Below are 13,311 nucleotides of genomic sequence, written 5' to 3'. Positions count from 1 at the left end.
CTTAGTACAGAATAAATACTTGAAATTTTGTAGCCTACAGTCACACACACACAAGTTGGTAAAAAAACCTAACCATTTCTTTACACTTAAACTCTATGAATCCATTATCTCTCAAGAAATACTACTGAAAGGTGGTGCTATCAGTCACTAACTAATTTGCGTAACTCCCACTGTTTCTTTTTAAGTGAAGTGCCCACTGTAGTTATCCTTCACACTCATTTCATGGTTGTGTTCTATATGTCCATATTTGCTGTCATTCACAATTTCAGCACTTATCCATGAATACAGCTGACTTCAAAGAAAAATGAACAAGGAAAGAGGAAAAGGTGGTTAAAAAGAAACAACAAGAACCAAAAACCCATCTGCACACCCATAAATTAAACCTTGAATTGTCCTACAACCTGCTGGAAACACCATTCCCCAGGTGATGCTGCAAATCAAGTTGTGAAGGGTCTAGATGGAGGCTATTTAAAACAAGGTCTTTACCCCTTACATTTAAACACTTTGATGACTGAGAAGTTATAAACCATCATATTTAGCTGAAATGCAATATTAGCTCAGCAGACAATCAAGAGAGTATTAAAACCAAGTCAGGCAAAAAACCCACAAAGAATATAAACTTCAGTTGTACCCCTATGTGGGCCATATATACACACATGTAAGTGTATACTTTCACACAGTAGTACACATATAATGCTTCTTACCTGATGCAGTTTTAGCATCTGAAATACACTGATGCCTCCAAAAGCTAATGGCAGATCTTTCTCTGTTCTGCAGTCGATATAACCTCTCAGCTAGCCCGCCCCTGCAGAGAATAAAGGAATGCTCAATTTTGCCAGGAATTAGTATTCAGTTTTGCCAAGTGACAAGCCATAGGACAGATGGAATATGTATGCTTTGACCCTTAGAGACAGAAACATACAGTAAAATTACATTTTGCAGATTAGTTATCCTAATTTTGATTTTCCAATGGATATACTCCCAATAAAACATACACTTAGGGTCAATACACACAATAAAACATTTTCACTATCTGGATGTCCAAAACCTTCATGTTTTCAGTCCTGTCTCCAATACAAGGATTTTAACGAAAAGTTCCCAACTTTTCTTTGCACTTATGCATGTATCCTGACAGACACTACAGACAATTGCGAATTCAAAACAAACCAGCGTAACCACCAGTTATAACAGGTTGGGGTTTTTTTTTCCTCACAGATTTGTTTGTCTGTTGGCAAGGAGTGATCACAAAAATATTCTTTTACCCATACTTGACCCTATGATTCATTTCACAAGCTGGGTCAAGTGTGCAGTTTCAGTGGTCTGAACACTCTCCAAGATGAAATTAATTTAGCATTCCCAAGGTGAGGAGCAGAGGAGTGGCATCTAGCACAAATACATTTAAGGTAACACTAAAGCAATTCCTACCCCCAGATTCAAAGCCAGAAGACATAATTTCTCACTTCAAGAACAAAAAGACAAATGTGTTGGAAGCTGTCTTTGGGCTACTACAAAGAGCTTTGGACTACTATGGGAGTATTTCAGCATTTTTCCTTGGCTTCAAAGAAGTTATATGCATAAAAACCTACTTCATTCTTTCCTTATAGCGTAAGTTTTTCCACAACAAGTACTATCAAGTATATCGATAAAGATTTCTACTAAGGTGAAATGTGTTCTTGGGTTAAACTGGTTTAGGAATCAGCGTATACAACCACCTTATGGTTATTTGTGCACATGAATAGAATTTTTTGGTTTAGAAAAAAAAAAGCCAAATAGCTTGGTAAAGCTCACACTGCAAATGTGAAACTGAGAAGACTCACACCTGTGGAAACCAAGAAGGAGCTAAAAGGACTAAGCAGCACTTCAGGTAGGCTGTAAAAATCTCTCTTCGGTTAGCAGTTACTAAGCAATTTCACCTGCAGACAAGTCAACAGGTTATATGAAAAGCAGTTGGCAGTCTCAGCTGAAGTTCTAATGAACAACTATATACTTTGCAAAATCATAACTATCACAAGAATTATTAGACGGCATGGCTAAACATCTTGGTAGTAAAGATCACAGAATGAACACTCTGAAATACAAGAGCCACATTTGACCTAGAATGATCTATAAAAGTTTTGTAGTTTACATTATTCCATCTCTTGTACGGCTGGTGTGGTTCAGGCAGGGAAGAAAGAAACTCAGACTCTTTCAGAGGAGGAAAAAATCCTCAAACCACCAGAATAAAGAACCTATACTTAACAAGCTATAAAAACTGCTATATTAAGGAGGAAAACAAACAAAAATATTTAGGAACTCTTGGGCTCCAGTGAGCTTCCAGGTAAGCTTAACAGCCTTGTTTAATCCTGCTTTCAACATGAACTTTAAGACACAAGGGCAACTAATACAGAGAAGTGCAATGGAAACTTTGGTACCAAAAGCAGCACGGTCAAGCACAGAACTTCATACAGGATAAGTTATTTTGCTGATCACACTCTGCTCAGCCACATTTCCCCCAAAACTTGAGTACTCAAGCATTACTGCCCTGCAACACTTCTGGGCAAGACAGTTCTACAAACTCCAGCATACTGTCTGCCCAGTTTCTCTTCTTGCCAGGGAATCATTCTCAGATGCAGTTGTAATTCAGCTTGGCTGCCTGGTCTACACAAGCCGTGGTGGAACAGGTAGATGCCAGCTCAGCTAGGCTTAGAAAAGCAGCAGTTAAATGCATTTTCAGTTCACTTGCTTAAGTCTTGCATGCATGAGTCTGCAACTGAACTCCGTGGCTGGACTATAGCCACACACAACACAGCTAGTAGCTCAAAAACTTGCTTTGCTGAAAGAAAACTGTTCAACAGGAGTGTTCTAAAACCCTACTCCATTCCCTCCACAGACAACGAAATTTTCTTTGTTCAAATAATGCTAGAAAGCCTTAAGGTACCTGCACAAGAGAGCAGCTATTACTGGCTCACAGCCTAATTTCCCCCCCCCTTTCCCTGAACAGGCTATGGTTGTGTCCAGTAAATCAGTTTCTACTCTTCTGTCAGCCCACTACTGTTTCACCTATGGCAGAAACACCCTGTAGCATGAAGGAAAGCAAGTTCCTGGTTTTGTGGCTATTGCACACAACAGTAATACACCATTCCTGTTCCAGGCCTGATATGCCTACCAGGGAGGGTCTCACTGACACAACTTCATTACTAATTTACTAACCATGTCTGTATTGGGATAATAGTTATCACAAAGGTCCATGAAAAGTAAAACCATGCCTTTCCTTAGCGGCCCTTTGTACTAATAAAATTCACTGATATTTATTAATCATCATCTTTCCATTCACTTTCCAAATGCAGTTAAAAATAGTTTAAACAGAAAACATCATAAAGCATTTTGCATTTGCTTGGTTGCAGAATATAAAATATAACCAAGAATGTATTTATGAGAGGTTCTCAGCTGGTCATTGGAAATGTTGGGTGGGTTTTTTTTAATAATGTCTGTTTCATACATTTTGAAATTGTAAATACAATTCAAGGACATGCCATGCACAAAAGGAATTTCTTTGGCAAGAGAGAGAGTTGGTAGTTTATGGTTTGTTTCTTTTAAAAGGTAGAAACAAAAAATTTAAACACAACCCCAAACCCAGGAGGATCAACTCCCTTTTTAACTCAAACACATAAAACAAAGAAAAAGTTGCTTTCTGTTACATATTCTAACATTTGATGACAATGGTATTTGAAAACTACTAATTCCTCCTCATACAGTACAGGTGCCCACACTGCTGAAAACACTTGTGTATGTGCTGTGATATACTGTCAACTATACAGCCAGAGCCACTCCTGGCTGTGCAGGGAGCACTAAGACAGAGTTACACAAAGCTTACACAAAGCAGAGCATGGTGTTAAGCAGGTGCTGGCTTCAGTGTAAGAACCAACTCCATGTTTTGAAAAAAACTAAATGGTTAAAATTACTATTATTTTATTCCCAATTGCACATCTGTGTCTTGTTAAATACCTAATGAGCTTTTATATTCAGTCTTTGGTAGTTAACTGGGTTTACTGGGACTAACAGCCATTTTTTGGCATAGATTCTATCATATGGAATTAACTTTTTGCTTATTTTGGTAATACAAGGTAGAGATGAATAATATTCACTTTTCACTGTCTACACATTATCCCTCTGAAAAAAACGCTAGCTTTCCTGGCTTTTCAGCTTTACAGGCTGCAGAAACTGTTTGGCTTAATTTTGCCAGGTATGGGAGATTTGTTGGCATCAAGGCTGGAGACTGGATTCTACAGTACCAGGTCTTGGTTAATCTGCAGTCTGTATTTATTTATTGCATCTAGCCGCTTCAAAATGTTTAGAAAAACATATTCAGTTCCCTCTTTTGCACAGATCTAGCCCTTATGATGCATTTAATTGTCCTCCGTGATGAACCCAACATCTGGTGTGTGTGTGTATATATAATTGGCAAATATATTTTGATTACTAATGTACAATTTCTGTAATCAAGGGAACTGACAAACTGTATTTAAATAACAAAAACTGTAATTTGAGATGCATACTTTACTGACCAGCACTTCAAACTTGCCCCCAAAATGTTTTAATACGAGGAAATTGAACACATTTGGCAAGTTGTTAATGCAAAAGCTGTTCAGTGAAGCCAAACCGCTCAGATACAATCTCCACTGCCCACAACCTTTTTATTTTTAATCACAAAACTTTCAGTACAACCATTTTGTTCCTTTAAATCCCTGAAGGCAGACAGATTTAACAAGCACAAAATCCACGTCCTATTTCCGTAATAAATCTGAGCTTGTTGAAATACTGTATTTAAAACAATACATTGCTATTACTGTCCATGTCCAACAACATCCGCATGAAAGACAGCTTTTATGACCATAAGAAAGCTCAGCATCTAGTACAAAAGCTCAGTTTCTGGTGGTTGCCCCCTTCCCCCCCTTCCACAAACTTCAACAGCAAGACTGAAGAGTTTTGTGCCACCATGTGACAAGTATCACCAAAAGGTAACACTGAGCCTGATCTGTGACTCTCAGGCTGCTGGTCCCTAGCCTGCAATTCCAATGAGGCTAAGGGGGGGGGGGAGAAAAAAAAAAGGGGGGAAAAAGAAAGAGCATTAGTGAGTAGGCTGTGTTTTGAAAAGTAATTTTTGTGTTTTGAAAAGTAATTTTCATTCTTTCTGAAGTGCTGGAGATCTGTGTTTATTTATTAAGGTTTTCATTCAGCAGGGCACTTACCAAAAGTAAGTGCAACAAACATTCATGCAACTTTATTCCTTTCCAGACTTCATTTGAATTTAAGAACAGTGAACACTTAAGCATCTCATTATTGAGTTGTTTCCTCACATACACTATATTCAGGACTCCATGTATTTCAAAACACTATAGGTTACACAAATATATACCCCCATCTCAGGAGTGGGCAATTTCTCTCCTTCTCTCTTTTCAAAGCAAGGACAGAACTCCTCTCATATTTCCAAATTAACTGGTAAAGACACTGACTTCTGCAACACTCAGCTGTCCATTTCCACTCCATGGGGTGCTTGCTAAAGAAGAAAAAAGAATCCCTAAGTATGCTGGCATTTAATTTGTCAACACTGCAAACCCATCAGCTATTATCAGCTAGTTTACAGCTTCCAAAATAATACACAACACTGAATGATGACAGTCACTACCAAGTACTCCTTTAGTGTACAAAATAGCATGGGTACGTATGAAAGACGTGATTGAAGAACGTTCGCCACACAAGCAAAAGTCTCCTCTACAGAGGCCTACCTCCTCTCCAGCGCGGAAGAGCAGCTGTTGACTTCATGCAGTAAGAAGGGATCCGAAAGAGTAATTTTAGCTTTACAGATCAGTCCCACTCAAGCTCTGACTCAACAACTAGATTTATAAACTTTTACCTTGGATGAACCACCACTACCATGATAACTGGCATTATTCTGTTTGTTAAATGTGGGCTACTTTTCTGGAATCAAAGCATAACACAATTTCTTTTCCTATGTCACAGAATAAGCACAGACCAAAGTAGACAGCAATAATTTTAAGTCAAGTAGTTATACTCTGCTACAAGTTCTGGGGTCTTTCCCTTGGAAAGGAATCAGTGTTTCTCCCAACCCACAATTTCCATGTCAAATCAACGGCATCCAAGATACACACCTAAAATGAAAGGAAAATGGAAGATCTGTACTGTAACACAAATGATAATTTCTAACACACAGCTATCAAGGGCCATTTGCATCTGCCAACACAAAAAATAGAGAGAAAAGACCTTCCATATTTATTTGAAAAAAATACCGAGTAGACAGGCAATGCAGTGATTCAGTAAACTGCATGGGATGCTGGATTTTCTTGCACACCAGTTGCTCACAGTTCAACGCTCTAAGCCGTTGTACCCATCCAGAGAGGTTTCTTTTACACTAGCCAAATCAACAAAGCAGACATACTGAAAGCCTGTTCTAGAGTCTTAAGGATTCAAGGATTTGGAGCCTCTCTTACAAGAATTCAATAAGCCCAAAGTCTTTTCGAGTCTGTGTAGTCTCTCACCACTCTTTTTTCAATCATTCCACAAAGGAGGTCATCTCCATAAAACATATGTGGAACAAAGATATGATTTTTGTGAGACCCCATAGCACAGCGAGAGCCACAGGTATATTTCAGCAACCGCATTAGACAGAAGTGACTATCTAGAGAAATCACAGTATTCAGCTGTAAATTCCAACCAGCATGTACTAGAGACATCCTCAATACCACCTTTAACAATTAAACCTCCAAGTAGCATCTGGACACTATACCACAACTACTCCTGCAAATCAGAAATAGCTCTTTGTCACAGACACCAAAGCTTCATCATTCTTGTGTAGTGAGATTTGGTTTCCAGGTCCTAGTTGCCTCAGACAGTGCAGAGGAAGAGATGTAAGAGGGATTGTAGTCATAACTGCTGAGAAGAGGGTGGGTGAGCACTTTCTACATCCCATACAGAATCATAGAATCATTCAGGTAGGAAAAAACCTTTAAGATCGAGTCCAACCATTAACCTAGCACTGCCAAGTCCACCACTAAACCATATCCCTAAGCACCACATCTACACGTCTTTTAAATACCTCCAAGGGTGGTGACTCAACCACTTCCCTGGGCAGCCTGTTCCAGTGCTTGATAACACTTCCAGTGAAGAAATTTTTCCTAGTATCCAATCTAAACCTCCCCTGGCGCAACTTGAGGCCATTTCCTCTTGTCCTATCACTTGTTACCTGGGAACAGAGACCAGCACCCACCTCACTCCAACCTCCTTTCAGGGAGTGGTAGAGAGCGATAAGGTCTCCCCTCAGCCTCCTTTCCTCCAGGCCAAACAACCCCAGTTCCCTCAGCTGCTCCTCATGAGACTTACTCTCTAGACCCTTCACCAGCTTCATTGCTATTTGTTAGATGCGCTCCAGCACCTCAATGTCTTTCCTGCAGTGAAGGACCCAAAACTGAACACGGTACTCGAGGTGCGGCCTCACCAGTGCCCAGTACAGGGGAACAATCACTCCCCTGCTCCTGCTGGCCACACTATTTCTGATACAGGCCAGGATGCTGTTGGCCTTCTTGGCCACCTGGGCACACTGCTGGCTCGTATTCAGCCGGCTGTCAACCAGCACCCCCAGGTCCTTTTCCACCAGGCAGCTTTCCAGCCACTCTTCCCCAAGCCTGTAGCACTGCGTGGGGTTGCTGTGACCCAAGTGCAGGACCCGGCACTTGGCCTTGTTGAACCTCATACAATTGGCCTCGGCCCATCGATCCAGCCTGTCCAGATCCCTCTGTAGAGCCTTCCTTCCCTCAAGCAGGTCAACACTCCCACCCATCTTGGTGCCATTTACAAACTTATGGAGGGTGCGCTCCAGTGAAAGATTTTAAGTAAAACTTTATAGGTGATTGATTTTCCCATGGCTCTGCTTAGCCAAATTATCTCACAGAAAATATGTGAAATAATTTAGGAACATCTTTGGAAATAGGTAAGCTTTTGGGGCCTGCTCCTTTCATAGTTTTCAAAACACTGATTACCCCTTCTTACCAGCCACTGAAAAAAAACCCCAAAAGTTTACCACAGCTGTCTGGCTCTTCAGACTCCTTAATAGAAAAAAAATATTTCAGATTGTCCTACTTCTCTTACAGCAGAGACTCTCAGCAGAAGTTAGATGATTTAATACGGAGAGTCTTCCCAGAAATAAGTTATCCGTGTTTTGGCCAGTATATATATGTAAAAAATAATAAATCAGAAAAATCAAGTGCCAGACTCACATGCACAATTTATCATAGAGCAGAGTAACAAAGTTAAGAGCAAGACTCTGCAGGAAGCAGTTTTGATGGGGGAACAGCCATGCCCCACAAGATAAGGGAAGAGCCTTCCCCTCAGTTCTGAAGGTTTTGGCTTGCCTGAGCAGAGATCTTGCATAGAAAAGCAAGATCCATGGTTAAACATGGCACCAAAATGACTTCTCTCTGATGGGGAACAAATGTACCCTACTAAACCATTCCAATCAGTAAAATACATTACACGTGAAATTGGAGAAATCTGTCATTTTAAGGAAAGTGGGCGTTTTTTTACTAAATGTGTTTTGGTTTTTTCCTGTTAACACCAAACATCTGACCCAGTGAAACCATCCACACTTTCTAAAAAAAGAAAGACATTTTAACTTTCAAGAAGCGCAAAATAATTTGCCCATGTACATTGCCAGTGATTGCAAGTGGTACATCTGTAGTGCAGCCATGATATTCTTCAGTTATATTCTCCTAATCCAACAAGAAATTCACTAGCAAGGAAAACTTAATCAATAGTTTAAATCACCATAAGAACATGACGGTCAAAAGGGCTAGTCTGTTGCTGTTATACCCTCCTGTTACTTGTGGATGGATGTAAGAAAGAACAGACCCAATTTTAGATTAAAAGCCTGCTTCATTTGTGCCAGCCTCTTCCTCCCTTGGCAATTTCCTTTATTTTCAGGACCTCAGTTGGCCTCATGTGACAACTGGGTTTCATTTTACCGCACACAGCACCAGGACATTCTGTAATTTTCTCCTCTTTTGATAACAAAAGTTAATTTTAGCAGATCAGATCTGTAAGTGGTCTGCATACAAGTAGATATAAGATAATTAAACAGAGTTTCCCACAATTTTCTTTTACTATTAAACTAAAACCAGCCACTCATATTAAAAAAACAAACAAAAAGCTAAAGCAGCTATTCTTCACAACTAAAATCTCTTGCAACATGACAGATTTAAAAGTAGGGTTAACATTATATAACTTAAGATATCTATTTCCTGCACTGAAACCCAGACTTTTTTTTTTCCTGATGGAAATAAAATCTTACTACAAAAAGCAAACAATTCGTAAAACCTTTAAGAAAGGTTTACTTGTAGACAAGAAAAGCTGAGTGCGTGCATTTTGAGTTTTCTTCTTTATAAATACTGAATGAACCCAGTTATCTGTTTAACCTATGTAACAAACTCTGATACTCTTCGTTTCTCCCTTCTTTCACAAGGGAACCTTGAGAGACTTGGAACTAGTGCAGTTTAGACATTTCACCCTGTACCATTAACATGAATTCCAAATCTAAAAAGAAGAGCTTCCTGAAAACTTATCTGCAGTATATAGTCTCTTCCCTCAGGTTTGCAAATCACTTGCATTATTTTCCCATGCACTGTTGACTCAAGCTGAGAAACTGAAACTTTGTGGTGGAATAAAAGGGCAGGAACATCTAACCCAACACCTCTTGACCTGATCACCAAGGCGATTCACCTCAGTATCAAGTACCACCAGTAGCACTTCCTTATCAACTCTCTTAGTAGCTCATGCGTGCAGTACAATGACATTTATCTCTCAGCATAACTGGGAAAATTATACTACTCCCGCTTCATCCATCACCAATTTTGTTTAAATAAAGGAAGGCAGCTACACAAGGTGGCACATAAAACCGATGTTTGAGGTGAGGACGTCCAGGAACAGTGGTATTGATGGCTGTAAATGAAGAGATGATACTTTGCCACCAGCATGACAGACTGGCACCTCCTACAGCACTGCCCTTCGGGTTGCTTCAGAACCTGCCCAGGACTACCTACACCCCTGAAGGACAAACAGCACCACACAGACTACCTGCTCTCCCCTGCGGACCATGGTAGAAAGAACAATCTTTGAACAATTTTGAAAACAAAACCTAACATTACAGGGGATACATGAATACATATGAGAATTTGGCGAAAGGGCACAGAATAGACCAGTCAGTTGGCATGGTGGGGGAGGAACTGCTTCTGTCACCCCTTTCTTGTCTGGAGAAGCTAATCACTTTCCAAAACCCCACTTAACTCCTAACAGAAGGATTGCAAGATGCCCCTTCAAATTTCGCTCATCATAAGCAACATTGTATATTGTGCATGTTCTTTTGGGGACAGATTTCTCATTTTACTTCCATTCACAGGTGTTGAATTGACACCAAAATTTCTAACACTAGGATCAGAATTTATTTGAGTCATCCATAATCAGCTTACTTCTGAAGATTTCTGTTGGTTTGGTTACATCTTAATTGTATGACAATTACATCTGTAATAGGATCAAACAAACAATACTTTTTCCTCCCATCCAGGCAACTACTCATTTCTATTTTAGCCCCAGGAGGATTTCAGGAGGAGAGGACAGTAGAAAGTAACTTATTTGAATTTTTCCACAGACTGTTACAACTCTTTTCTTTGTTTTTTTTTTGTTTGGCTTTTGTTGGGGTTTGGGGGGGATGATAGGAGGTTTTCTGTGAGGTTGCATAGAAAAATGTAGCCACTGAGGTAATAGAAGCATAGCTGCAATCAGGTAATGCAAATATAAATGCAGATTGCAGTGTGCTTAAAGAATTTGGAAGAGACTGTTACACATGGTATAAGATTTTTTCAGAAAATATAAGCTCAAATTTTTTGTAAATATTCTCTCTACTTTTGAGGACTTTATTCATCTCAAACAGCAAAGAAAGATGAAAACAGAAATAATTTCTATTTTCTTAAAAGTGGAAAAAAAACCATAGGAGGTCTATTCTACCTACATCAGCACTCTTCCATGAAGTAAGCATATTTAATACGATCTGGATTTGGAGTAGAACCTCTCTCGCAGGAATTCACATAGGAAGGCGGCAGCTCTACCACCTGCCCCATCTCCGCTCGACCCATGCTTCCCTAGGCATCAACCTGGAAAAAGAAAGCCCGGCTAAGCAGAGGCTTTTGGCTCTCTTCCACCTACTGCAAAGTTCCAAATGGTCTGAGCGGGAGCCTGCGGGCCAGATCCAGCTTGCAGGATGATTTCCCCTGCTCACTGCTTTTTCTGCTTGACCTCGACCTGCAGCAAAGGTGGGAAGGAAGGAGAAAGAACAAGCCAACGACTGCCATGCAACTTTTAGCTATATAACCAGAAAGACGGGGTTGTCACTTCATCAGTCGAGAAGGTGACAAACCTTTCTCCAAGCTGGCCTTCAATCCACAGCACTGAAAACCGAAGCTTTCCTATCGAGGATGCAGACTCTTATATCCACTGTTAGCACACCAATGAAAATGTTCTCCATCAACAGTAAAAGGAAGAATGGGAAAGAGAGACACATGGAATTAATGCCCTGAACAGGAAGAGTAAAAAGATGACAATTACCTGGACAAGCAAAATAACTAGATAAACAAAACTCATAACTGAGGAATTTCCTGCCTGCTTCCCTGTTCCCAAAGCAACCCAAGGTGGAACCACAGGATGGAGGAGTGAAAAACCCTGCAAGCTCTGCTCCTCTGGCCACTCTGGACAGATTACATTCTGTATTGTTGTGGTTGGCTTGGTTTTGTTTGTTTTTAAAGCTATTTATTCTCTTATACGCTTGTTTCAGAGTATCTTTGCTGTAAAATAAAATTTTTGCACTAAGATTATTGATAGTAGAGGTCATCAAATGAAGCTGTCCTTTTCTTGTTACCTTCACAGATACTTGGTTTTGTCCACTAACAGGCATTTTTGGGGGTTACAGCTTTGGTTTGACTTAGTACACTTGTGTCTTTATGTTTTTAAAGTAACAAGAAATAAAGCTTGCTTGCACAAGATCCTCAATAATTAGGACTTTCAAATCTGTAAGCATTTTCAAATAGCCAAGAACATTTTAAGAGAAAAATAAGGTATGGGTATTTAACCAAAGGGAAGATTGTCATTGTAGTCTCCATAGCTTGAGGTATACCTTAATTCAATATAGGAAGTGACCATTTCTGCACTGTAATTAGCTAGAAGTAGCAAATCATGAACAGCAGGCTTCCACTGCTCAGGCTGTTTTCTTTCAGCAGTTAGGTATCTTTCTAATGTATTTAATTTAGTCACAGAGATTTAAATTTCAGATTAACAGATACATCTCACCTTTGCCTAAATATCACTCTGTCCTGCACTATTCAGCACTTCAGCACAATTGCTCATCCACCCTTTTCCTACAGTATTTTGGATAATTTTGCCCTGACAAATCTGGAGAGGACCAAAAAAAAAAAAAAATAAAATAAAAAAAAAAATCAGAGGTACAGCATTTCTGCAGACTATCTGGAGAGGGACAAAGCAATGAAATGATTACAAGCTAAAACAGAAGTATATCCACTCACACATCTAAGGCACTGTTGTTAGAAGCATTATTAGAAGTGCAAAAACCATATTGATTTGTACGCAGGAGTTCAAGATCGAGAGCTTTCACCACAGATTTTAAAACTGAACTGAGTTCTTTCTTGCCTTGTTTGCTTGTTTACAGATAAATGACACTCTTCTAAGTTTTTTGGAATTTGCATCTCTAAAATGTTTATCCTTGAAAGGCACTCCTACTCTTCTGTAAGTATTCTTTTACTTACAATTTAAAAAAAAAAAAAAAATTCCTTAAGGTGGAAAATGCATTTACCTCAGTAGCTTTGTCTTCTTTGTGGACTCGGTGGGGGCTCGGGGGGCCTTGCCCGCCTGCTTGCCGGGGGTGCGGAGAAGGGCCTGCGCAGACCTCAGCCACTCGCTGGCCGGTCGTACTGTAACTTCCCCCGTGTCCACTCCTGACCTCGGCCATAATCTCTTAGTGAATCCTGGAGTACTGGTCGCCAGGCCCATCTCTCCTTCTCCCACACTGTCATTATCCGATGAATACTCAGAAATTTCTGTCAAAGTTGTCTAAAGAAATAAAAATATACAGTTATTTAAACAGAATGCTAATGACATAGTATAGATTTATGTAGGCAGTCATAAATGTTCTCTAGTAATCCATAAATTGACTGCCAATTTGTTGATTAATATAACTTCACTGTAAATGCACATTAATCT

General features: G+C 39.8%; 1 protein-coding gene across 1 annotated transcript in view; it reads right to left on the bottom strand.

Annotated features, from left to right (window-relative positions):
- Positions 1 to 13,101, bottom strand: part of SPIDR (scaffolding protein involved in DNA repair) — a 153,357-nt gene extending 140,256 nt beyond the window's left edge. Inside the window, exons 1-2 of the mRNA XM_010574418.1 lie at positions 12,905 to 13,101; positions 705 to 805 (exon numbers count right to left, since the gene is read on the bottom strand). Coding sequence (XP_010572720.1) covers positions 705 to 805; positions 12,905 to 13,101 — 298 coding nt within the window. The remainder of the gene's footprint in view (positions 1 to 704; positions 806 to 12,904) is intronic.
- Between the last annotated feature and the right edge of the window lie 210 nt (positions 13,102 to 13,311).

Source organism: Haliaeetus leucocephalus, unplaced genomic scaffold (genome assembly GCF_000737465.1).
Source record: "Haliaeetus leucocephalus isolate CR32 unplaced genomic scaffold, Haliaeetus_leucocephalus-4.0 Scaffold428, whole genome shotgun sequence".
Classification (NCBI taxonomy): Eukaryota; Metazoa; Chordata; class Aves; order Accipitriformes; family Accipitridae; genus Haliaeetus; species Haliaeetus leucocephalus.
This window is presented reverse-complemented; position numbering and strand designations above follow the sequence as displayed.